Below are 23,605 nucleotides of genomic sequence, written 5' to 3'. Positions count from 1 at the left end.
TCAACACACACCATATATGGTCTTAATCGCTCCCCACTGCTCCCATTGGTCCGTTCTCCCTAACCACCCCCCTTGCCTACTTCGTATATAAGCAGCACCTTTCACATCCTATCACCACAGCTACTGCTCTCCGCATTCCAAGCCATTCAACTGCTCTGAAGATGGAGGCGCTACGTTCCTCCGAAACGTCGGCCAAAACGAAGAATACACGGTGCCTAAATGCAGAAGACGACTTCTTCATTGTCATCGCCGTGAAAACCTTAAAACTTACATGTTGTTAATCTATTCTCAGATTTGATGTGTTGTGACTGATAAATATAGTGCTCATCATTTAATTATTATATTAGTATAAAATTATATTGTTCTTCTTATTATTCTATTATTGTATCATTGTATTGTCTTATTGTATCGTTGTATTGGATTATAGAGTGTTTTGACTTGTCCTATGTCATGTATAATGATCCATGGATGTGAAGTGAATAAATAAATAAATAAATAAACTACACAGATTATATATATTCAGATGTAAGGGAAGATGATCATGACCAGTACACATGTGAGAATACTGAATGAATCTACTATCCAGGCATTTGCATCAAGAGACTAAGTAAAAATATGGAAACCTATAATATTAATTCCTTAGTGTTATCACTACATTAACCTACTCAAATTTCTCAGACTCCCAGTAAAGTGCCTATCATATGGAAATTCATTTTTGCTACATTATGAAATGATGTATTGACAGTTTTCATGTATAAAATTTCTGACAGACATGCCATATTGAAGCCAGGTTCTTCAGTAAAACTGTAAAATACATACAGACTGCGAGATATGAACCAGAACAAAACAAACTCATTCAATTGGACAAATGTAAACATCCAGGTGTGTGTATTTTAGATAAGCTTGTTTAGGCCTTTCAATTATATCCAGTGCAAAATTATTCCTTCCAAATGCAATGAACACACAATTTTATATGTAAAGAAACTGAATGCATACCAGATGATATTTTAACACTTTGGAATGTCAAATTCCTGTCTCACAGAAAACACACTGCATCCCCATTATAAAGACAAATTGGTCAATTCTGTTTAATGAAATAATTACGTTTATTGCGAGAACCTTACAAAACCCATAAATATATTCCAGGCAAAATTAAACTACTGCACTAAATTCTTCAAAATGACCCAATACAATATTCACTGAAGACATGAAACAAACTACTAACACAACAAACCCATGTTATTTGGATTTCCCTTAATCATTTATACTACACAAGCAGTAACACTTCTGACATATTTGGGAGGTACTCTGTTTGAAACTTTGCCAGGATCTGACTGTAGTTTTCCTCAGTATCTCATTAATATCTTTCCTCACCTTGGCCTACATCTTCAAATTTGTCTTTTCCCTTCATGTTTTATATGCATTTCTCACACCTCATACATGTGCTACATGCCCCACCTATCTCAAACTCTTTGATTTGTTTACCATAATGCTATATGTGGAATACAAATTAATGAGCTTTTCTTCATGCAATTTTCCACATCCTGTTGCTTCTCTTCTGCATTCAGTTCTCCAAAACCCATCTACGTTCTCCTCTTACTGTGAGAAATCAAGTATCACCCCATATACGGGAGCAAATAACAATTTTTTAATCTTTATATTTTAAGATTTTTGATTCGTTCCTTAAATGAAAAAAACAAAACAAAATTCATGTAGCCAAGTTAAATTGCGACTTTCTTCCCATGGATCCCTAGGACAATAGCTGGTATTGCTTCAAAACCCTTCTTATACTGTTGAGGAATTCTTGCTTTTCTGTCAAGACCTACAGCTAAGGAAAAGAGGTGTCTGACAGTGCACACTTCACTAAACACTATGTGCTTATACATACTTGCTGCAATTTGTATTGCCTTTTAACTATTGTATGTGTTTTTGACAAGTATGGATTATATATGCTAGTGATTTTATTTGTGAATGTACAAGTGTCCAATGTTTTGTTTGCTTGGTGACATGTTTTATATTCGGTGCCGGTAGCACATTTATGAATATTTTAAAGAAAATCAAATGTATATGTATGTAACGGTACAAAACACACCTTGCCGTAATTCTTCGTCTTTAAGAACATCATGAGCGTCGTACGTTACACCGTGCATTCTAAATATTTGGACTACAGCATTGCTAAATCCACATCTTGGTTCTTCTGGGACACCTTTCATGAAAACAACAACTTTATTCTTCTTTACTAGCTCTTCTATGTTTTCTGCACTTCCAGAAGCATAAAATCGCCACAACGACGTTATAATACTGCAATTATTAAATTTTAAACGATTTGCTCCCGTTATAACATTCATTATTTATATTCTAACCGAACACCATCAGTCCAAAAGCCGATCGCCGATCAGCTGTTTGCAATTTTAACCTCTTTTTTACCGTAACATTTTTCGTTATCCTTCCGATATCTTCCCCTGCTTGCCCAGAACAGAACGCCGAGTCTAGGGGGCGTAGGGCTCGGCTAACATGGTGGAATGGTGTTGTTGAGACTGTTGAGGCGTTTGAGGCATTGAAGTAGTAGGAATATGTGGTATTCTAATTGTTTCGGTTTTCAGTTGTGTGGTGACTGTTTGTGTTAATAATCTCAGCGAATTTCTGTTGAATTTGCCGGATGGTTCTGAGCATTTTTTGGTACACCGCAATGGTGAAATTATAACGAAGTCAAAATGAATATTTGCTTAATACGACAGGATGAGAGTGCGGATGAAGTAAATCTTGCCCTTGGAGAAATTACCCTAGGGAGAGGCCCTCTTTTAGGTGTAAGTACAATAGGTTCGGTACAAGTGCGTAACGTTGAGATCGCCCAAGGCCAGATGAAACTAATCTAACAAAACCCATCCCAGTATAAACATAAGCAAAGCCCGCCTTAAACAGGGCGTTCTGGTGTATTCACATCATATTTTTCAATATAACTGGTAAATAGTATACAGTGTTAGGTTTTGCTTACATTGGAAAACTTCACACCACTGTCAGCAAAGCACCAGAAGTTATTATGTCATTCCTAGAGGACGTGGATTATTGGAATTTTCAGGCGGATGGTATTATAGGTCCTATATATTTTTGTGTGTTGCTTGGGCTTGTGCATAGAATTTGGTAGATTTTCTGTATTGTATAGAAAGATGATATAACTATAGAAAGCAGAACTTGTCCAAAAATGAATGCTTCGTTACCTGAGCAATGTAGAAGCTAATTTTCGGTCTGATAGGGAGCATTTCCTCCCCTTCTTGTATAGGGAGGGTTGTAGGTGAGCTTGCTACAAATCATATGGCCAGCCCAGAAGAAGGGATATATTTACCTTTCATCAGTTCTTTCCACATATGACCTGTGTTGCAGCACAATAAGTAGACCAGTAAATCACACTACATCAAAACTTAACAACCTATTCAAACAGTGAATTTTATACATAATGTTCATATTGTGCATTTGCTGTCCTGCATCTTGCAAAAGCAATTAATATATAAATTTGTTTCAGTGTACTGATAAAAGGGTGTCCCATCAACATGCACGACTGAAGTTGTCTGAAGAGGGGGATATTATTCTTGAAGCAGTAAGTAGTGATTAACCATGGAATGTAGTGATGAATGCTGTGTATCACCTTTGTATTTCTAAGCACTTGATGGTGGTAAATTAATTCTAACAAACTCCATTGTACAGAGTCCTTTTTGGGAAGTTGATAGTTGCTTAGCTCACTGACAGTTGCTTCCATCTGCTGAAGAATCCAGTGTGACTGGTGAATGGACGGAACTGTTTAACTTTTAATGATATTGTTAGTGTGACAGACCAAAATGAAAGAAATCAAATTCGCTGGTTACCTTGTTGACATCCATCAAATTCTCCATAAGCATTATGACCAGCACAGGTACAATAGGACGTATGGAAGCTGACGTGCCGAGGGCACCTAATATGGATTCCACCTCACACTATATGAAATCTTAAATATTGTAATCTACTGTAATCTAGTGTAAACAATTTTGAGCATTGTAACTTTATTCTTATTGTAATCAACTGATGTACAGTAACTGACTTGTCCTATATCATGTAACAATGATCTATAGAGACGAAATAAATAAATAAATAAATAAAAAAGAGCTGGCCATTGGGTTCCCGTGAGTTGGATCTAGCTCATAAATTCACACCATAATTCTCTAAGATGCAGTTTGATAAATTAATCTTGCATTTGCAGTCTTTTCATAATCATCCTGTATATTAAAAGCATGAGGGTGAAAATTAGAAAATTGTAATTTGCTTCTTATTTTGTGTGGGTATGAAACTTGGTTTGTCATTTTAAAGGAGGAATATATATGAGTATGTATGTATATATGTATGTATGTGTAAGGGTGGGCCATAGCAATTTGGTCCTTGTACCGCAACCATCACTGATCTATTGTGCTTCCCCTTTGTCTAACCCTTTAAATCTTAAGTAAGCTATGGCCTCACAATCACAGGATATGTGTGGCTGATTCAGCCTCTTATAGGCACCTTAAACAAGTGGGATCATCTGTCAATCCCAGTTTGAAAACGTGTCCTTTAAGGTGACAGTGTCCTGTAAGTAGCCCTATCACCCAAGGAGGAACATAAACTGAGTGTGTTTGAGAACAGGCTGCTGAGAAGAATACATATATCTCTTGTCATACATGATGTCACTCTAACACAATTTCATAATTATTATAAATATTGATATTTGTATGCACGATCACTTGACATGATGTAACGTGCTAATTGCTTAGGCACAGTAATCTTAGTCTGCAGTTGTAGACCTTGTAAGATCTCATTTTGTCTTCTCAGTTTTGTGCTACCCATAAACTTGAAAGTTAAAATTGACAGCCATGAGCAAATGTAGAAGCAATGATAAAAGTGCTACCAGTGGCAAGAAACAAAGGGAATCTGTTACCCTTGAGAAAAAATTAAATGTGATGTGGTAAGGAACCTAACAAATGCATGGTTGACATACTCAATGCCATGGGAATCCATGAATCAACTTTAGAGACCATATGGAAAGAAGCTGAGGAAATTAAGGCAAGCTGTAAAAGTGCAATGAGAATGGTAAAGCAAGAGTCACATAACTTCGAACAAGGCCAAGAGTAACCCTGAATGTGAAGAAGAAAAATTTCAGACAAGGGGGTGGGTTTGAGGGTGTGAGAAGTGACAGGCGGCCAGTTGTTTGTTTGAAGTTACATGACACTTGCTTTAGCTAGTAAGAGATTATGGAGGAATTGGAAGGGATGACTGTGCAGTGGATTGAGCATCAATATCAACTTGCCTTTCCTCTATCCACCCAGATCGTTCAGTCTAAATTGAAAAGTATGTTTAATAACCTGAATGCTATTGAGCCAGCTCTAAAAGTGCAGTCGTTTGTGGCCAGTGCTGGGTAGTTTGAACGTGTTAAAGGATACCATGGTTTCCACAACCTGAATCTTACAGGTGAAGCTACAGCAGCTGATTTAGTTGTTGCTGATAAATATTTAGTCCTCCTCCACATGGCAATTGAATGGCATGGATATTTGCTCCAACTGGTATTCATCTGAATGAGCCTGGGTTGTTCTGAAAGTGGATGCTGAGCAGAACATCTGTCTCAGTGCAGCAGAAGGTGGCCTCAGGTTTTGAAGATTCCAAGGATCATTAAACACTCCTGTTTGGCGGAAATGCATATGGAGATATAAAAGACCTCTGATGGTATATCATTCAGAAAATCCTCAAGCACTCAGGGGTTATTGTAAGGGGGTTTTGCCTGTTGTATGGCAATTCAATAAGAAAGCTTATTTGAATCTTATTTGAAAGTGAACTCCTTCATGAAGGCTTACTGCGAAAGAGTGAACATACCCTGTAAAATTTTTCTTCTCCTAGTCTATGCTCGTGGACACCTCCCACACGTTTGTGGTAATGATGAGAATATTAAGGTAATGTTCTTTCCTCCAAACACCACATAACTTATTCAACCAGTGGATCAGGGTGTTTCTGCCACTTTTTTATTATCTTTGGAGGACATTTATCCAACTAGTTAAGAACACAACCAACTGCAAAGATCAACTTACTGTGAAAGATATCTTCAGGAATCTTAACAGTAGAAAGCAGTCAATAATATTGGAGGTGCCTGGGCAGAAGTGTTGAAGTTCTGCATGAATGGAGTTTGGAGAAATATTTGGTCTCATATGGGCACTGACTTTCATGACTTTGGCACTGAAGAAGAGATTGGCAGTTCGAGGTCTGTCTCAGTTCCATACAGAGGAGCTGAGCAATGAAAATCTTCTGGAGCTGGACTGCTTATTCAGTATATTCACAGCTACCATCCAAATCTGGAGGCTGTCTCCTCCATCTGCAACCTGAGGATGTGCCATACCATGGTGACAAGGGACCCACTTAACACAGTTTTCTAACAGCATCCCTACAATAATACATAAACATTTTAATATTTGTTGTATTAGTTCATTTCGCACAATGCATAAAATGATCATATAGTGGAAGGTCATCTCTGTCCACTTCTGATAAGGTAAAATTGTCCCATGTTTAACGAAGGAGCTTTGCTATAAATATGCATGTGGATTAGAGGTATAACTCCATATGTCCTTAAGCGCCTCAAGAGATGGAGGTGAGTGCATCTTTATGATGGGTGAATATTTGGTTGTTTATTAAGATCACTGTCTTCTGGGCTGTTACATCTTATATTTTTGTAGACAGGTATCAACATTTTGGAGGGAACTGCTACCTCCATTTCCTGTCCTGAAGATGGAGGCAGCAAGTTCAGTTATTCAGTATTGAGGGGGTGGGTTTCCCCATGCACCGCAACTGATAGTCTATTGTACGTCCCCCTTTTAATTTCTACTGTCTCCATCCCCTACCGGTACTGGTGCTAGCTATCAGCCCCTTTCTGCCAGCGAGGTTTCTACCCTCTACTTGGCAGTGGTATCTAATAGTTAGTCCCTTTCTGTCAGCGAGGTCATCCCTCCTCTGGCAGTGGTACCCAATACTTCCCCATCTACCGGAGGCATTGGAAACTACTTGGGCACAAAACTTTTTGGCCTAATTTAGCTCAGAGGTCTCCTAGAGACATGAGGTTCTTTTACGTGCCATAAATCTACGACACGGGACCCACGGCTTAAAGTCCCTCCCGGAGGACTTATTCCCTGAATTTTTCTGCCCCCTAAAAATTCCACGACCTCCGCCGGGTTTTTGAACCCGTGTACCTTGAGTCATGAGGTGGGAACGTTACCCCTAGACTACGGAGGCCGCTTGAGGCAACAAGTTACCCCAAGATGTTGGTAGCTGTTCACCACCTACAAGGCGTAACATCTTAAAAAACCATATTCATAATACACATTGCCATGTAAACCATAAGTCCTTGTGCTTGATTATAATTTTTTCAGATCCACACTAATCCATTTTTCTACATAAAAGGACAGAAGGCGCCTGTTGAAGTTATCAAAGGTGATTTTGTGGTCATAAATGATGGAGACCAATTTTCACTTGTGCCAGATGGGTACCGCTTCCGTGTTGTCATACCTTCAAAAGTTGAAAATAATCAGAGTGAACGTGTTGAAGATGATAACAGTGTAACTGAACCACAAGGCACAGGACACAGTTACAAGAGACATTTACCTTTGTGGATGACAAATCTGGCAAAAGATGGTGACAGTAATAGTGACATACGGACTTCAAGTCCACAAAAGAGAAGAGATGCCATACATGAGAATATGGTTAAAAAAAAAGTAAAACTAGACCAGATAGCCAGTGATGCTTCAGAAGAGAAGTGTGGTTCTGGCAGTAATGATGACCCTGACCATGGTGTGTCTGAAGGCAAGAAAGAACGTGAGAATACAGAGCTTCATGAAATGAGTGAGGATGAGGGAGGTGGTGAATCTGATGGGCAGAAAGTAAAGGCAGAGGTTGAGGAATCCAATGAGGACAAACCAAGTACTGCAACCCAGAAAGGTGACACAGACACCAGTGGTACACAACAGGGAGCAGCAGGTGGACAGAAGAAGAGGTGCATGTATGGTGCAAACTGTTACAGGTAAAGGTGGTAACTGAATGTCCTTAGAATGAGTCATGAAACACTAAGTAGTTTGATGGCAACATGTAACTGGAATAAGCCATGAAACATTAATGCATCCCAAAACATTAGTTTGGGGGCAGATGCCAAATGAATTGTGAAACACTAAATAGTTTGATGGTAGTATGTCACGTGAATGAGTCATGAAACATAAAATGGTTCAGTGACAGCTTGTCACTGAAATGTGTGATGAAACATTAGTTTGGTGGCTCTATGCCATATAAGGCATAGAACACTGACAGTCTTATGACAGTGTGTCAGTGGAAAGAGTCATGAAACATTCACCTTCAAGAGATGACATTTAAATCACTGGCATACTAGCTGAGGGCCCGGTTTTCAAATGTTAAATGCAATGTTTCAGAAAGTGAATTGTATTTATTGCATTTTTAAACCTTCAGACTCTAAATAAAAATTAAACTGTGAGGAATTAATCCATTTATTTGTGTTTGAAGTTTTGAAATACACAGTTTGTATAGCAGTTTTTTCATTTGACATACCTGATGATAATGTGAGACATTATGTACCCCTCTCAATTTTGATTTTAGTGTAGTTATGTATTATGAAAATGATAAGAATCAGTTTAAACAAACTTTATTTAGTTCATTAACAGGAAAAGTTATGCAGAAGGAAAAAAGAATGGTGCCAAATGTCAAAACATACTAAGAATTTACTAGTCATTAGTGTGGACATCAGTGCTGACTTACTTAGCAACCAACATTTCGGTTATGGGTGACATTCTTGAGAGAGTAATATGCATGTCATTTTTAGCTTTTAATTTGTTCCTCACTTTTATTTTGATATAAAAAGTGCCTAAAATCATGATCTGTAGAGGTAGATTGTGACAAATGGAACTGAAACTTGATAAGCTCGTTTGGTCAGAATGGGGTGTGCCTCTCCATGTTTGCACCAGAATCAATCCAATTTCAGTGATTCAAAATCAAAACATAGTTTCTGATTGTTTTGAAAATCAAGTTGCTCATGTTTCATCAGCTACTGAGCCAGTCAGAATAATTCTGTTGATGGTGGTTTTGAAATTTTATAGGTGCATAATAATATTCTCAGGAATATTTATTTCTGCTGAATGTACTGATTCTGAAAAGATTTCATTAAAGAGAGGAATATTTTCAAAATTTCCAGATTTTTGTCATCTTCCCCATTTCTCATGAAATGACTGGACCTTTTCTTTGCCTTCCAGAAATAGTCACTTCTGTATTATGCACTGAAATGTGGAATGTGTTTAGAATTCCAAACACATCTGAAGGGTAAACCAAAAGAAGTCACAGGGTTCAGATCTGTGAAATGCTGAAGCAGACTTGATCCATTTTCATGCAGAAACATCTCAATTAAATCCCAAAATTCAAAATCCTAGACAGAATTTTTCCTCTTGATAACCAGCATACTTCTGTGTGTTCAGACCAAACCTCATCGCACAGTTGTTTGAACATCAGTGATTCAGTGGCCTTTCTCAGATCAAGATGGCAGTACAGATATTAGCATATAATGTTTATCTTGAAGAATGCCATCTTCTGGGATGTGGTGCCACGTAACTCTTATGTGAACCAACGTTTCAGAGGAACATTCACCTCTATCTTCAGGGTAGAAAAATCCATTAGTGAGGAACCACTGTGAGCAGGTGGTTGCAGAGAACTAACATTCCAAATTTTATTCCAATTGAAAGAAAACCATGGAAGATGTTCCAATTCAAAATGCCTGTCATTTTTACTCTTACTGGAGCAAAATTTAAACACCCTTAAATACTTCCCCCTGCATCATGCTGTGGGCTGGCAGTTAAATGCCCGTGCTTTGAAGGGTTAATATCTTTATTGCTGATTAATGTATTTTTTTTATGTTTTCAAAATGTTTTCATTTATGAAAGACGATATAATTGGTTGAATGGATTTGTATGCCTCCAGGTATGGGTCTGTTCAATCTTTCTGGGGTACCCATAGAATGGATTCTGTGTAACCAGTGTTAGGGTCATCACAACACTGACAGTCGGCAAAGGGGGTCTGCAGCTTAATTTGGTCTCTGAACCAGTGGAAACCTAAAGTTTCAGCTTTGGTGGAGGCAAAGGTTTAAATCTATGCACGGATCTGACCAGGGATCAAACAGAGAACCAGTTTGATGTTCTCACAGCCGAGATTATAAAGAGTGTGGTCATCTGGTTAGTAATGCACTGTAGTTTGGAGACAACCAAACATTTTGAAGGAGTAGATTGCTTCCATCTTCAGGCTTGAAGAATAAGCCAAGCTGGTTTCTTTCTTGGCTTAAGTCTTCCGTCCTGATGATGGAGGCAGTATGTTGAGCTGTCTCTGAACTACATGGTGTTACAACATAGAACACCGGTTTATTAAACTGAGAGCCCTCTGAATGAGAGTCCAGTGTTGTGCTCTGTAAAAGAAAAATATTGGTAATGAATTGTATATAATAAATGGCAAACCAGTTGTCTTCTATACTGTTACTGGATGAGACGTAGGGGTGCTCAATTTCACCCCATAAAGAGTACTGTTGTAAGTTCGTGGTACAGTTACTGCTACAGAAACTGTCAATTTGATTTATATTCTCAGGAGAAGTGCACAACATCATGATGAATTCAGCCATCCTGGAGATCCGGATTACAATGATAAAGATCTTCCAGAATGTCCATATGGTACAGGATGCTATCGCAAAAATAAGCAGCACAGACTTGACTTCAAACACACTGTGAGATTGCACAGGGCAAGAAGGCCACAGAATAGTAAGCCATATATTCAACACTCATATATCAATTTAACGAGAAATAGATTTGAATACTAAATTGAGGAAAGTTGGGAATGCAGGTTTTCTTAGAGAGACTGAGGAAATCTGCAGGTCAGTCTGCATCCTGGCCAAGATTTGAATGGGGCTCCTGAATACAAGTGAGAAGTGTTACCACTTTAACCACCTTGCTTGATCATTTGACAGTGAAACAGATTTGTGTTGCTCTTAGTTAATTTCAGTCATATCTTATTTGAGGTTTTCATGATGGTGAAAACTGAGATCACAGTCATCTAAGATGTGACACTGTTGTGTGTTAGATAGGTACCTGTATTTTGGAGAAACTTGCTATTTCCATCTTCATTCTTATACCCTGAAGATGGAGGCAGAAAATCCTTCTGAAATGTCCGTACTTTCCCATCAGACTACATAGCATTATGTTACAGAAGACAGTAATATTTATGCTAGACATCTGAATAGCAAGACAGGTATTATTATCAACTTTGGACCCAAATAGAACAAGGCAGTCATATCCAATATTTTATGCAGTTTGTAAAGACTGTCAGAGGTCATGTGTAAAACAAGTTGGTAATGGACACACTGGAAAGTGATACTCTTGCACTCAAAGGAAGGACTCAGAAGAATGGAAAGATGTACTCTACTTTGCAGTACATGTAAGTAGGTCGCCCAGAATTTAAACATTGTTTGATTAGAAAAATAAATGAATACAGTTAAAAAAATTATTTTACATCATTACAGCAGACAGGTTAAAGCGCCTTTTTATTGTTTATATTGTTCATGGAGTTTATTAAAGATATATAAAGTGAAAATCCAATTTAATGATTTTGTGGTGGACATGCTTTTTACTTTAAATTGGTGTTCTGCAAAACAAAACCTGAAACAGCTGTGACACTTAGTTAAATCGGTAATAAGGCACTGAACCTTGTTCATTTAATTAAAAGTTTTTTTTTGTCTCCTGGAATTTGTCCCACACACTAACTTTTCTCTCCAAATATAAAGTTGCTTAATAATGACAGACAGCACAGAATGCTGCAGTTTCATTTCAAAACAATTGGATTCTTTTCCAACTTTCTCACTTACTGTTAACAACTTTCTTTTGAATGCCATGGCCATTGATTACACTTCAAAAACAAATGTGACACACTGATGCAACCCAAACAGAACATTCATTAACCACTTCAAACTGACACAGAGGGGGAATAAATAATGGGCAGAGACAGGTACGCTGCATTGTATGTCATGAATTTAATGACCTTGAACTAAGCAAGGATTGGAACATGCAATGGGTTTGTAGTGGGGCCAGGGTAACTTTCCAAAAAGTCACAATTTGCACAGGACAGTAATTCTGCCAAAATTCCTGTCATTACAAGATTTACAGTAGGCATAGTTACTCGTCAGCCGGTCACGGTAGCTGAGCGGTCTAAGGCATGTACTGTCTTTGCTTGCTTGGAAACCGGGATTGTGGGTTCGAATCCCACTCAGGGCATGGATGTTTAGTTTGTGTGTTTTTCTGTGTTTGTGTACAGGTAGAGGCTTTGCGATGAGCTGATCACCCGCCCAAGGAGTCCTACCAAATGTTTAAGATCTAGAAAAACCGAAGTGAACGGAGAAATTCATGGAGGTAGGCCTAGGCCCACTGGGGCTGTAGTGCCAAGGGGAAAAAAAAAGTTACTCGTCAGTTTCTTTGTACTGCTTACCAAACACAGTGCCCTTCTCACACTAACAGTAATGAGAAAATTGTCTCAAATAGTAACACTTCTGACTTTCTGTTTCAGATCTATCCTGAATGAAGTTTAGATGGGGTTTCCCTCTTTTCAGACAAATACCAGGAGAGTATCTCAAATCAGACCAAGACCACTTTTTTTTTCTGAACCATTTATTCCATAGCCATTGCATAGTGGATGTTATTGAAAATATACCATAGATATATATAAAACACTCTGATGTACACATGAAATGCATCCTAGTAAAACTTATAATTGTGTTATGCTTTTCTATTCTACAGAGCAAAGGAACGATGATTATGGGGATGATGACTATGATTATGATGACCCATTCCTAAATGATGCAAGTTCAGATGATTACCAGCCTACCGACACTGATTCAGACATTTCAGATGGAATGAGTTCAGGCGATGAGGAATCTGATTCCAAGAGAATGATGAAGGAAGCGAAAAAATTTGCAAGAAAGAAAAAGTAAAAGTTCATTTAAGCCCTGTCTGCACACCTGTTCCATCCCGAAGAGTATAAATTAGTCATACCATGTTCAAGTTTTGTTTTTCCTTTCAGATGTGTTTAAATGTAATTAATCTACATACCTATATTTGCTAAGAGAGCATATATATATATATAATTTCAGAATTTTTCCATGCAACTTTTGGCACATATTTTCTAAGAGAGTATATTATTATTAAAAATATTCATAATTTTGTTCTTTCTTTTTTATTGTTGCTTTAAAAATGTAATTAGTGTACATCTTCACATTTCTGTAGGTAACACTTATTTGGCATCACCGATGAAGTGAAAACATCTTGTAAGATTTGAGGCTTTCACGGCGGTGAACATGAAGAAAGCAGTCTTCTGGGATTTGGCACCGTGTATATGTGGTGTTAACCGACGTTTCGGAGGAACGTCTGCTTTACCGTTTCTCACGGTGTTGTCGCTTGCAGATTTCTTATACTTTTTCTTCTACCCTGAAGATGGGGGCGATACGTTCCTCCGAAACGTCGGTTAACACCACATATACACGGTGCCAAATCCCAGAAGACTGCTTTCTGAAAACTTCTTGTTTGTGCAACATTTGGATTCTGCTCTGAAATATACTGAGTTTAGTGTCTGCTCTGCAAGTATTTTCCACACAAATAGTTTTTGTCATTAGCTCTAAGACAATGCAGCTACATTTACCCCTTGGTTTTTCACTGGCATTATTTTCTCTATGTAATAAAAACTTATTTAGCCTTAATTATTTGGAATATTATTTAATTTTGTTTAAATATTCACCTCTGCTGAATAAGTTTTAAGCTAGAATGTTCAAATACAAACTACCATATAGTCTGATTATCAGTATTAAGGGAAGGGAAAAGATGCACAAATAACGATTTATAATAATAAAACATAATCCCCAATTTTGGGTGCAGTCAGGAAAATGGTGATTCTAAATGTAGAAATTTGCAATTATATGCATGGCATTAGACCTCTTCAGTTATCTCAGAAACTAACACTTTCAATATATCTTGTGTTTGAAACATTTCTCATTCTGATAAATATTCAGTGAGTTAGGCTAGAGATACAGACAGAAACAGAATGCTTTCAAAAAATAAAAGTGATGTCAATTAAATTTGCTTAGTGGGGGGTGGAGCCCAACTGGATCCACTCAGCAAGGCGGCCATTGATTGACTTATTGTAGCCTGCCCCGGGTGATTATGATGGAGAATTTGGTGGAATGAAGATTGGCAGGGGAAACTGAAGTACTCGGAGAAAACCCGCCCCAGCGCCACTTTGTCCACCACAAATCCCACTTGACCAGACCCGGGATCGAACCCAGGCCGCCACGGTGGGAAGCCAGCAACTAACCACTTAAAATGACATCAAAGTGCAGTCATAAACAGCCAGATTCCTTTACAGAAGCTTCAACCTGGACATTTGTCAATGAACAAGCTTGTTCACAGCAGCAAATGTGTTAAAGAAAGCTAGAGAGTATTACTGATAAATGTTCTATTTATTTTAAAACACACAGTACCAGAGAGGATAATACTCAGTTTAATTTAAACATGACTTTCAGGTTTTGCTAGCAGAATCCTTCATCTTCTTCAAGGAAAACATCCTGTGTTCCACTGATGACATCAGCTAGCATGTGTTTTGGAATTTCAGAGCCCCGCACATGAATCATGTAACATGCATTCTCCATCTTGCTAAGACTCTGGCGTAGGGTGACAATTTTCCGTGCAATCTCCTTGAATCCTGTGCAGCTGACACCCAAGAATCCACTGTAAATCTCTCTCACAAATGTACAAGTCTGATAACAGCCTTCTATATCTCCTGAGCCCAGGTTATTGATGCATTTCCGCATCAGCTCTCCTGTTAAATCTGCTACTCCCAGGATGTAATCCACTGGTGAGACAAAGGTTTTAAGGGGAAAATCATTGTGATAACCAGCTGAACGAGTGTTCTCACTGTTATCTTCAGTTACAGTTGTGTTTGGCCTCTCATGTTCAGTAGATACATCCATATTTGTGTAGTTTAGGTCTGCTTGAATCTTGGTCCAGCTTGGAAGACTACTGTTCATAAGATAATCATGGAATGTCACTGCTTCAATGTATTCTTGCAAACCTGCCACAAATAAATTAGGAAATACAGTAATTAATATAAGATTAACAATTTCATAATGAAAGTTCATATTACGGTCGTCTTGATTATAACACTGTGGTCTAGTATGTGGAAGAGAATGTTTTGGGGTTAACATATTTACTCTATGTACTACTCTAAAGATAGAATCCTTCAAAACAGAACCCACCTGCCAGACTGCATGGTGCTATCATTTAGAAGATCACAATATGTACAATAAATAATACTGTAATATGTCTTATGTAGTTTTAAGTTTTAATAATGGGATGAGACTGAGTCCCTAGGTACTGAAGCCTCAAATGCGACTGCTCCACCAGCCACTGATGATGGAAGAGTATGGAGCGCTGGTTGATAACTGGCAAGAGAAAATAGGAAAACCTGCCCCACCAGCATTCGGCCATAAAAAATACATGTATGTGTATAACCCTGGGAATTAACTTGGGGCTTTGTGGTGAGAAGCCTGTGACTGATCACATGTGGTATGGCATGACAAATATTTAATGTGACTACAAGTTTTCGAATTTGTCTGTACTCACTGTTTGCCACTCACCTGCACTATATGCTTTCATGTACTGGTAAGGATCCTCTCCTTTCAGTTCTTTAGCTATAGCCTTGAAATGTGTATTGACAAGCTGCATCAGACGTGACATTGCTTCTGCCAGGACAGTTTTTCTTTTGCTTTCCCTACGAATAAGGAGTATGGAGTATAAAACGTTGAACAGTGTTTGAATTGTATTTGTACAATAAGACTGTGGTCTGAAATAAGAATATGAAGGCAAAAGGTTTCTTTGTAGGAGGGATTAAGCAAGACAGACTGACATTCCAAAATGTGACACTGCTCCAAGAAAGTTCGAGTATTGACGTTTTCTGTCCTAATGTTACAATTATTCAGGGCAATGTGTGAAGGTAAAATTGTCATCAGTTACCCAGAATAGCCCCACACATGCACACGGTGTGGTCACATTTTGTGCGAATTTGAAATAGTGTGATGTAGAGAATAATAAAGTTTCACTTTATGTGCAAAGTTTGAAATAATGCAGATCCCCCCAAAATTCAGCAATACATTTATTCCTGTGAGGAAACTTGTCTTGAATTATGCAAGGTCTTAAGAAATGCATCCCTTGCATTTAATGTGACCACGGACAGGCAGCTATGAGTCACTATAAACTTTGTAATTTTAAAAGGAGAGCATTCAGTTTATTTACTTTTTTGTGGATTAATTAATATGGCTTTCAGTATCCCACACTATGCAGCGTCAAATGACAGAATGACAGTGAATAACAAATTAAAATACTGAAGAAAGTGATCATGACTTAATCTGAGGTATTATTCTGGCATTTGCCTGGAGGGGCTGAATAAACCTGCCAAAAATCTGTCATGACAGTGTCCCACAGAAATTCAAACCATGGGCCTTTAAAATACAGGTCAGGAGCACTGCTGCTTTTGTCAAAATGAGAGGAGAGCTGAAATAAAAAATTAAATCAATTTTATTTTGTTTAAAAAGTGAAAAAAGTCAAATATTCGTAGTAGTAACAAAATGCTCCCCTGAATAACATGTATTTTGACTTCATCTACTTGTATGAATTTAGCTGGTGGACATTAGTTGAAAGTTAGTCATCCAAGAAAAAGAACTCGAGGTGCAAGGGGCACTTCATTCATCTGGTTCCCTCACCTATCCAGTGTGTGCAGCAGGAAAATGATTCTCTTGCTCTCAATGGTAATGTCTCTACCCAGCTTCACGATTCTTTCATATTTATCATGCTTGAAGTCCAGTTCGGCAGCATACTGCTGAAAGGATCTGATTACTGGTGAGCTGGCATCGATACTCTCCAGAACTTCTTGTGCTTTGTCTAAAACACTGTGTTTGTGTTTTCCTCCTCCATGATGTCCATTATGTTTTCTATCTGAANGCACAACACACAAGATAGTGAAGGAGTGCTCCAACAAAGGAGAATGGGCGTGACTGACGTAGTGAGGGGCGACGTAGCGATGTGGTATCCTGAACAATTTTAATATTTTTAACGTTTGACAATGTATATGATAGATACATATTTTAGTTATTTTAATGTGTGAACATGGCATGCAATGAACTGGTTTGACGTGGACAAGTAAGCACCTGAAGATGGCATTATTATGCCGAAACATGTAGTGCGAGGGAAAGAAGGAGATAAATGAATGTATGCACTGCAAGACGGATTAAATAAATCAGGGACTTAAATCAGTGCAACAGGACGCTAAAATATAACATTAATAATTATGGAGTGTTGTTCTATGAGGCAGACTGAATCTTCAAAGAATTACATCAAAGCTTACTTGATAAAATGAACGGAAAGTCTGTACTTTGTAGGAGAGTGGTGCCATTGGAAGTAAGAGTCCAATGCTCCTACAGTAAACACATAAAGCGAAATAAATGATAATGAAGAATGCTTTGAACTTGATACAGGTCAATGGGAACTGAAGGGAAATACAACAGTAGACAGAAATGGGGAGACTTTGAGCACTAGCACTACTAATATTTATGGGACTTGCCTCCCTGACCTCAGCATAGATGCACTGTACCTTAAGGTGGGGTTATGCCTATGCAAGAATATGCACTACTGAAATATGGTATACTGTTTGTTGCCAGTTGTCATATGGTGGTTTTTCGCTATCCTTATAGCATGCTTTAAATCTTTGAATTAAGGCAGATTTAGACCAAAGTAACACTGTGCCACACTACAAGCAGAACGTTGTTACTTTGGTCTCAACCCTACTTTCACTTCCTGAACACCAAGCTTGATGGAACACACTTATTCAACACTGGTTAGCCTTGACATTTGGTTACTGAATTAGAATTTATACACATTCCACATACGACTAAGCCAAGGATGTAGAATACATTATTAGACATTAATGTAAATACACTACATAGCTGGTTGTTAGGAGTGCTGGAGGAATTTAAACTTGAGCATCTGGATCACAAATATTTATTTATGCCTTATTTAATGACGCTTAATTTTGAAGACTGTGTATCATCAAATGGCATTATTACTGAATTAGTTGGATGTGGAATAAAGTGGTCCTGACCTAATTTGAGGTACTGTCTTGGAATCTGCCTGACGAATGCTATGAAAACGTCAGCCCAGCAATTGTCCCACCCGAGGTTCGAACCGCGCAATCCCACACAAATCAACTGTTATCATTTGGACGGAACTTGCTCTGCGATCAGAATTACTTCGCATCATTTTATCGGTGTCACGTCATTTCAAGCTTATATAATTTTTTAATACTTAACCTGCTTGTAACTTTTCATTATACACATTATATTAGCATTGGCTGGAAAATTTAAACCCATCAAAGGGCGGTTGACATACATTCCGAACACACAATACAAGACATCACTAAATTAATTTATCTGTATAAAAATATACACAATTTATGGATTACTCGTAGTTACCTCTTTCTTGATGTGGCATTTAAACGTGCAAAGCCAACGATTCTTGCAAACACTTTCCTTCCCTACCTTCCCTACTGATCAGTAGTCGTCGCGGACGTCGCAAAGGCCACAGACCAAGCAAAGAAAATCATTGATTTGTCTTCAACGTTAGACTCCGCTGATGTGGCTGTACTGATCGTACTGATTCCGGATGGATTTTGATTGTACGTAATGCCTACTGCATTACCTAATTTTTGGGGATTTTGATCAGGCCCAAAGTCAGAGGACGCGGGGGCGGGAGCGTCGGCAGCGGTCGGCAGGGAGTGTCAGTTCACGGTAACCATTTAAACTTTACAATCTGTAAACCCAACTGGAGTAATTGGTGCGTATTATTTTGGTTGGATACGGGAAGACGTGGCGGAGAAGATTGGCCGTAACTAGGTAACAAATAGAAGAATTGAAGTAAACTATAATGAGTTGACAGGATTGCCGAAGTCCCAGTGTTAACTCATTGTATACCGGAAAAGTACTTCAACTAAATATGGGTCTCTGTAAGTGTCCAAAGAGGAGGGTTACAAATCAGTTTTGTTTTGAACATCGTGTAAATGTTTGTGAACATTGTATGGTGACAAATCATCCAAAGGTGAGGTTCTTGCTTTATATTTCCTGATTTTGTGGATTGTTATGTATATAATTGTTCGGGTTCGGGAGGTTAAACACGTCATTTCCCTTTTGCAGTGTATAGTTCAGTCATATCTGCAGTGGCTCCAAGACAGTGACTATAACCCCATATGTGAACTGTGCACGAAAGAACTGGCGACTGAAGACTGTGTGCGACTTATTTGTTACCGTGAGTTATTCACACAGTTAAAAGTGTTAAGAACACTTTAAATTGATTTTCATTAGCTTTGTAAAGGATGTATATATTTTGTGTTAAGAACGCATGAAACTGATTTTCATTATCTTTGTAAGGGATGTATATATTTCATCTTATTTAATGTGTTGTCTACTTAGTATTCTCTTTCGGTTTATTGCCTAATAGTACTTAGCACACTAACTTGCACAGGCCATGACACTGGACTGCAAAGAATAAACGTGTAGAATATGCATATTGTCCAGGATGATGGATAATGTCCAAAAAGCCAATGATTGTATCAATATACCATTGTCATGAACTTATGCATTTTACATGTACAGTATGGTTCTGGCCTTTTTACCAGGCCTGTTCCATACTACAGGGTGGGCCAGACTCAATTAGGCAGTTTTTGATTAGATGTTATTTTTATTGATAAATGTTAACAATTGCAATGGTTACAAAAATGGAATCGCACACACATAAGTCATCGATTTTCAAGATGCTGGTCAACCTGGGCACCACCTAAGTCAACACAGGCTTGCAGACGCAAAGCAACATTTTCACACGCCTTTCTACACATATTCACCGGAACTTTATTGAACTCCTGAACAATCACCTCACGCAGATGTTTCACACTGTCAATGGGATTAGCGTACACCTTGTCTTTGAGGTAACCCCAAAGGAAAAAGTCTGGTGGGGTGATGTCAGGTGATCGGGCTGGCCACTCCACAGGCCCTCGACGGCCAATCCAGCGTTGAGGAAAAACTTGATGCAAGAACGCCCGAACAATATTGGCGAAGTGTGGTGGGGCCCCATCTTGCTGCCACCACAGTTCATCAAAGTTCTCTCTCTTCTGAAGTTCTGGGATGACACTTTCCCTCAGCAACTTTAGGTAGGTTTCCCCCGTGACGCAACCTTCTCGGCTGACCAGGATGCTTGGGTTTCAAAGCACTGGCAGTTTCATCAAACTGCTTGCTTATTCAGACGATTGTGTCCCTGTGGACTGCTGGCGGTCCAAACTCTTCCAACATCCTGCACTGGACTTCTGATACATTGTTAGTAACTGAGAAAAGGCGCACTTATTTTACACGCTGCTCGATAGACAACCGTCTACCGGCCATGACGTTTCCTCGATGCGCACTAAGTAGGCAGAGTATTGACCTCGTTCACAGCATACCGTATGATGCTGCCATCTATCGACAACAAAAGGTACTTTCCCATTATCCCGTGTGTTGTTTGATTGGTTAGTTATTAATGATCAAAAACTGCCTAATTGAGTCTGGCCCACCCTGTAATCAAGCCCAACCAGGAAGATGATATCATGGGACATGTTCTCTGCCCGAAAATATTACATGGAAACAGAATTTTGCACTTTAACCAAAAAGCTTAATGTTGTATAATTTAAGATTTCATTCTTCAGTAACCAAGTTCAGAATGCTTGAACTATTTCAGTAAGTCAAACCATCCTGAAAGTAAATCAGAAGGCTAATGACCTGTAATATGATATGTTACCTTTCAGAAATAACCCTTTGCCTGTTTCATTTAAGACCCCCTACACAGGTCACAGGAAGAATGAACATAACTGGTGTGAGTTTGAGTTGGCAGCCTGCTTCCCCACCTTTCTTTCCATGTGCACATCTCTTCCACCAGCACCAGTAACAAACTGAGAAAGCAGAGTGGAAGTATCAGGTGGAGTGAGAGCCAGAATACAAATGAAAAGGGGGGGGGAATCAGGGAAGGCACACACAGGGGAAGTAGCTGTTAGGTGGATGGTTGGGGGAGAATTTGTGTTCTTACTTTTCATGACCCAACTTTGGTGTATGGTGCTGTCATCTCATTTTTGGTGGAGGGGTTGGTGTTACTGTGTTCCAATTTAAAATGAGATTTTGCTATGTTAAGAGGAACACGGGATTAAAGAATTAAAAAGCGCTATTGTTGTGCTTGTTTAGTCAGATTAGCACAAACGGTCAGAAGTTATATGCAGCTTCTGCATTATGTGAAGAATTCTTTCTCTTTGAATGGTTAATTTAATAAATATGTAGGTATGAGTACATGAACGAGATCGAGGATATAAGGTTATTTTGTGCCGGGATAGAAGGATCGGGTCTTGAGGCGTACAGCAGTGTCGTGTGTTAAACAATTATATCAGTTCTATTATTAGAATCATGATTTTATTATTATCTTAGTATATTATTATATTATTTATTACATTATTATTATTTTATTATTCTTATTTATTATATTGTAAAGTATTCGACTTGTCCTATATCATGTATCATATCCATGGATATGAAGTAAATAAATACATGATAAGTATTATGAACTGTTTTGTGCAGATGTTTATCACTGGGCATGTTTGGATCAGTTCGCCCGTCAGCTTCCTCCTACTACAGCCCCAGCAGGATACATGTGCCCATCATGTAAAGTGGGACTTTTCCCTGCTAGTAATCTAGTGTCCCCAGTGGCTGATGTGTTACGTGAGAAGTTGGCTGGAGTCAACTGGGCCCGCACTGGACTTGGTCTGCCATTGGTAAATTTGTTTACTTTTCTAGCAAAGAAGCTAATAAAGGCAGGATAATGGTGTTAAGTGTGGCAAAGAATCCAGGTCATTGGATTCGGTTCTTTTTATAGACTCATGTTGTAATGATCTGCACTTACGGAACTGTTTTATGTTACTGTGATAGGAGTACCAGTAAAAGTAAAGTTGTCCCTGTGCGTAATTAAACATGATTTCCTGAAGGTGTATGGGAAGCAGAGAGCTTAGTGCATTCTTAGCCTCGGCATGAGATAGAGGCGAATGATCATCTTTAGGCTCTTGTTGCTTTACTTCCCGGTAAGGAACCTCTGGTACATGTTCAGTTATTCAGTATAGAGGGGGTGGTTTCCCCATGCACCGTGACTAATAGTCTATTGTACATCCCCCTTTAATTTCTACTGTCGCCATACCCTACTGATACTGGTGCCCGCACTCTCCCCTTACTGCCAGCGAGGTCGGCCCTCTACTGGCAGTGGTACCCGATAACTCTCCCCTTTCTGCCAGCGAGGTCGGCCCTCTACTGGCATTGGTACCTGATAACGTCCCCATCTACCGGAGGCATTGGAAACTACTTGGGCGGGAAACATTTTGCCTAATTTTGCTCAGAGGTCTCCTAGAGACATGAGGATCTTTTACGTGCCATAAATCTACGGCACGGGACCCACGGCTTAAAGTCCCTCGTGGAGGACTTGTTCCCTGAATTTTTCTGCCTTTAAAAATTCCACGACCTCCTCCTTGAGTCATGAGGTGGGAACGTTACCCCTAGACTATGGAGGCCGCTTCTGGTACGTGTTGGATAGGAGGCTGGGTCCCAGAGCAGTCTGGATGTTGTGGAGAAGAGAAAAATCTCTGCCTGTGCTGAAAGTTGAACATCAGTCCCCTTAGTGACCAGTTTGTAGCCTACTCACTATACCAACTGCCCTTGAATGAGCTGCTGTAGCTCTGAAGGTGCCTCAGTTTGAGAAGAAAGTCTCAAACCTTCAGACATGCATGCACATGCAAACATATTTCAAATGTGTACTTTTGATTTAAAAAAGATACAAAAAATACCCCTCCCCACCCCACCACTAGTTTGAAGAGCTTTTGCATGCTTCTAGTAATTTATTAGTACCAAGTCTATGTCAGTATGAATAAGGATGTCGTGATTCGTGCCGTACAACAAATGGCTTAGAATGTTCTATCAGAAACACAGAGTTGAAATAGAAGAGGACATTTTCTGTTGTTAAGAACTGGGCACACATATTTCGATGTTGATTCACTTAGTTGGGGGTGGAGTCCAGCTGGGTCCACTCGGCACAGCAGCCACTGATTGGCCTATTGTACCTGCTCCGGGTGATTATGTTGATGGAGAATTTGGTGAAATGAAGATTGGCAGGGGAAACCGAAGTACTCGGAGAAAACCCACCCCAGCGCCACTTTGTCAACCACAAATCCCACTTGACCAGACCCGGGATCGAACCCGGGCCGCTGCGTTGGAAATCCAGTGACTAACCGCTTGAGCTATGGCATGGCCTTTTCGATGTTGATCCTAATAATTCTCATATCACTGTAGAGTATTTGCTAAATGAGGTCCTGTCTTGGAATTTGCCTAGAGGGACTGAAA

General features: G+C 39.0%; 4 protein-coding genes across 6 annotated transcripts in view; 2 read left to right on the top strand and 2 right to left on the bottom strand.

The window, feature by feature from the left end:
* The window catches only part of LOC111862449 (glutaredoxin-related protein 5, mitochondrial), a 4,025-nt gene extending 1,575 nt beyond the window's left edge, over nucleotides 1–2,450 (bottom strand). The window contains exon 1 of the mRNA XM_023847854.2: nucleotides 2,093–2,450. Coding sequence (XP_023703622.1) covers nucleotides 2,093–2,348 — 256 coding nt within the window. The 5' untranslated portion in view covers nucleotides 2,349–2,450. The remainder of the gene's footprint in view (nucleotides 1–2,092) is intronic.
* Nucleotides 2,451–2,484: 34 nt separating this feature from the next.
* LOC111862445 (aprataxin and PNK-like factor) lies at nucleotides 2,485–13,429 on the top strand. Of its 2 annotated transcripts, none has more exons than XM_023847843.2 (5): nucleotides 2,485–2,807; nucleotides 3,521–3,595; nucleotides 7,410–8,056; nucleotides 10,663–10,832; nucleotides 12,628–12,945. In XM_023847843.2, the coding sequence occupies exons 1-5, from the start codon at nucleotides 2,715–2,717 to the stop codon at nucleotides 12,636–12,638; spliced, it is 996 nt and encodes a 331-aa protein (XP_023703611.1). In that variant the 5' UTR covers nucleotides 2,485–2,714; the 3' UTR covers nucleotides 12,639–12,945. The 2 variants fall into 2 exon arrangements, with proteins under 2 accessions (XP_023703611.1, XP_023703610.1); XM_023847842.2 differs by having other exon boundaries at nucleotides 2,490–2,807; nucleotides 12,858–13,429.
* Nucleotides 13,430–14,550: 1,121 nt separating this feature from the next.
* LOC111862477 (translin-associated protein X) lies at nucleotides 14,551–18,650 on the bottom strand. The gene is made up of 4 exons (XM_023847937.1): nucleotides 18,632–18,650; nucleotides 16,868–17,099; nucleotides 15,746–15,879; nucleotides 14,551–15,180 (listed from the first exon to the last, which is right to left on the bottom strand). Exons 1-4 carry the CDS (start codon nucleotides 18,648–18,650, stop codon nucleotides 14,639–14,641), a joined length of 927 nt encoding a protein of 308 aa, XP_023703705.1. The 3' UTR covers nucleotides 14,551–14,638.
* The window catches only part of LOC111862447 (zinc finger protein-like 1), a 16,989-nt gene continuing 12,017 nt past the window's right edge, over nucleotides 18,634–23,605 (top strand). For both annotated transcript variants that reach the window (XM_023847849.2, XM_023847848.2), the window contains exons 1-3: nucleotides 18,634–19,253; nucleotides 19,349–19,460; nucleotides 21,803–21,996. In XM_023847849.2, coding sequence (XP_023703617.1) covers nucleotides 19,152–19,253; nucleotides 19,349–19,460; nucleotides 21,803–21,996 — 408 coding nt within the window. In that variant the 5' untranslated portion in view covers nucleotides 18,634–19,151. The remainder of the gene's footprint in view (nucleotides 19,254–19,348; nucleotides 19,461–21,802; nucleotides 21,997–23,605) is intronic.

Source organism: Cryptotermes secundus, unplaced genomic scaffold (assembly GCF_002891405.2).
Source record: "Cryptotermes secundus unplaced genomic scaffold, Csec_1.0 scaffold816, whole genome shotgun sequence".
Classification (NCBI taxonomy): domain Eukaryota; kingdom Metazoa; phylum Arthropoda; class Insecta; order Blattodea; family Kalotermitidae; genus Cryptotermes; species Cryptotermes secundus.
The sequence above is the reverse complement of the archived record's forward strand: the minus strand, read 5'-3'. Positions and strand labels throughout refer to the sequence as shown.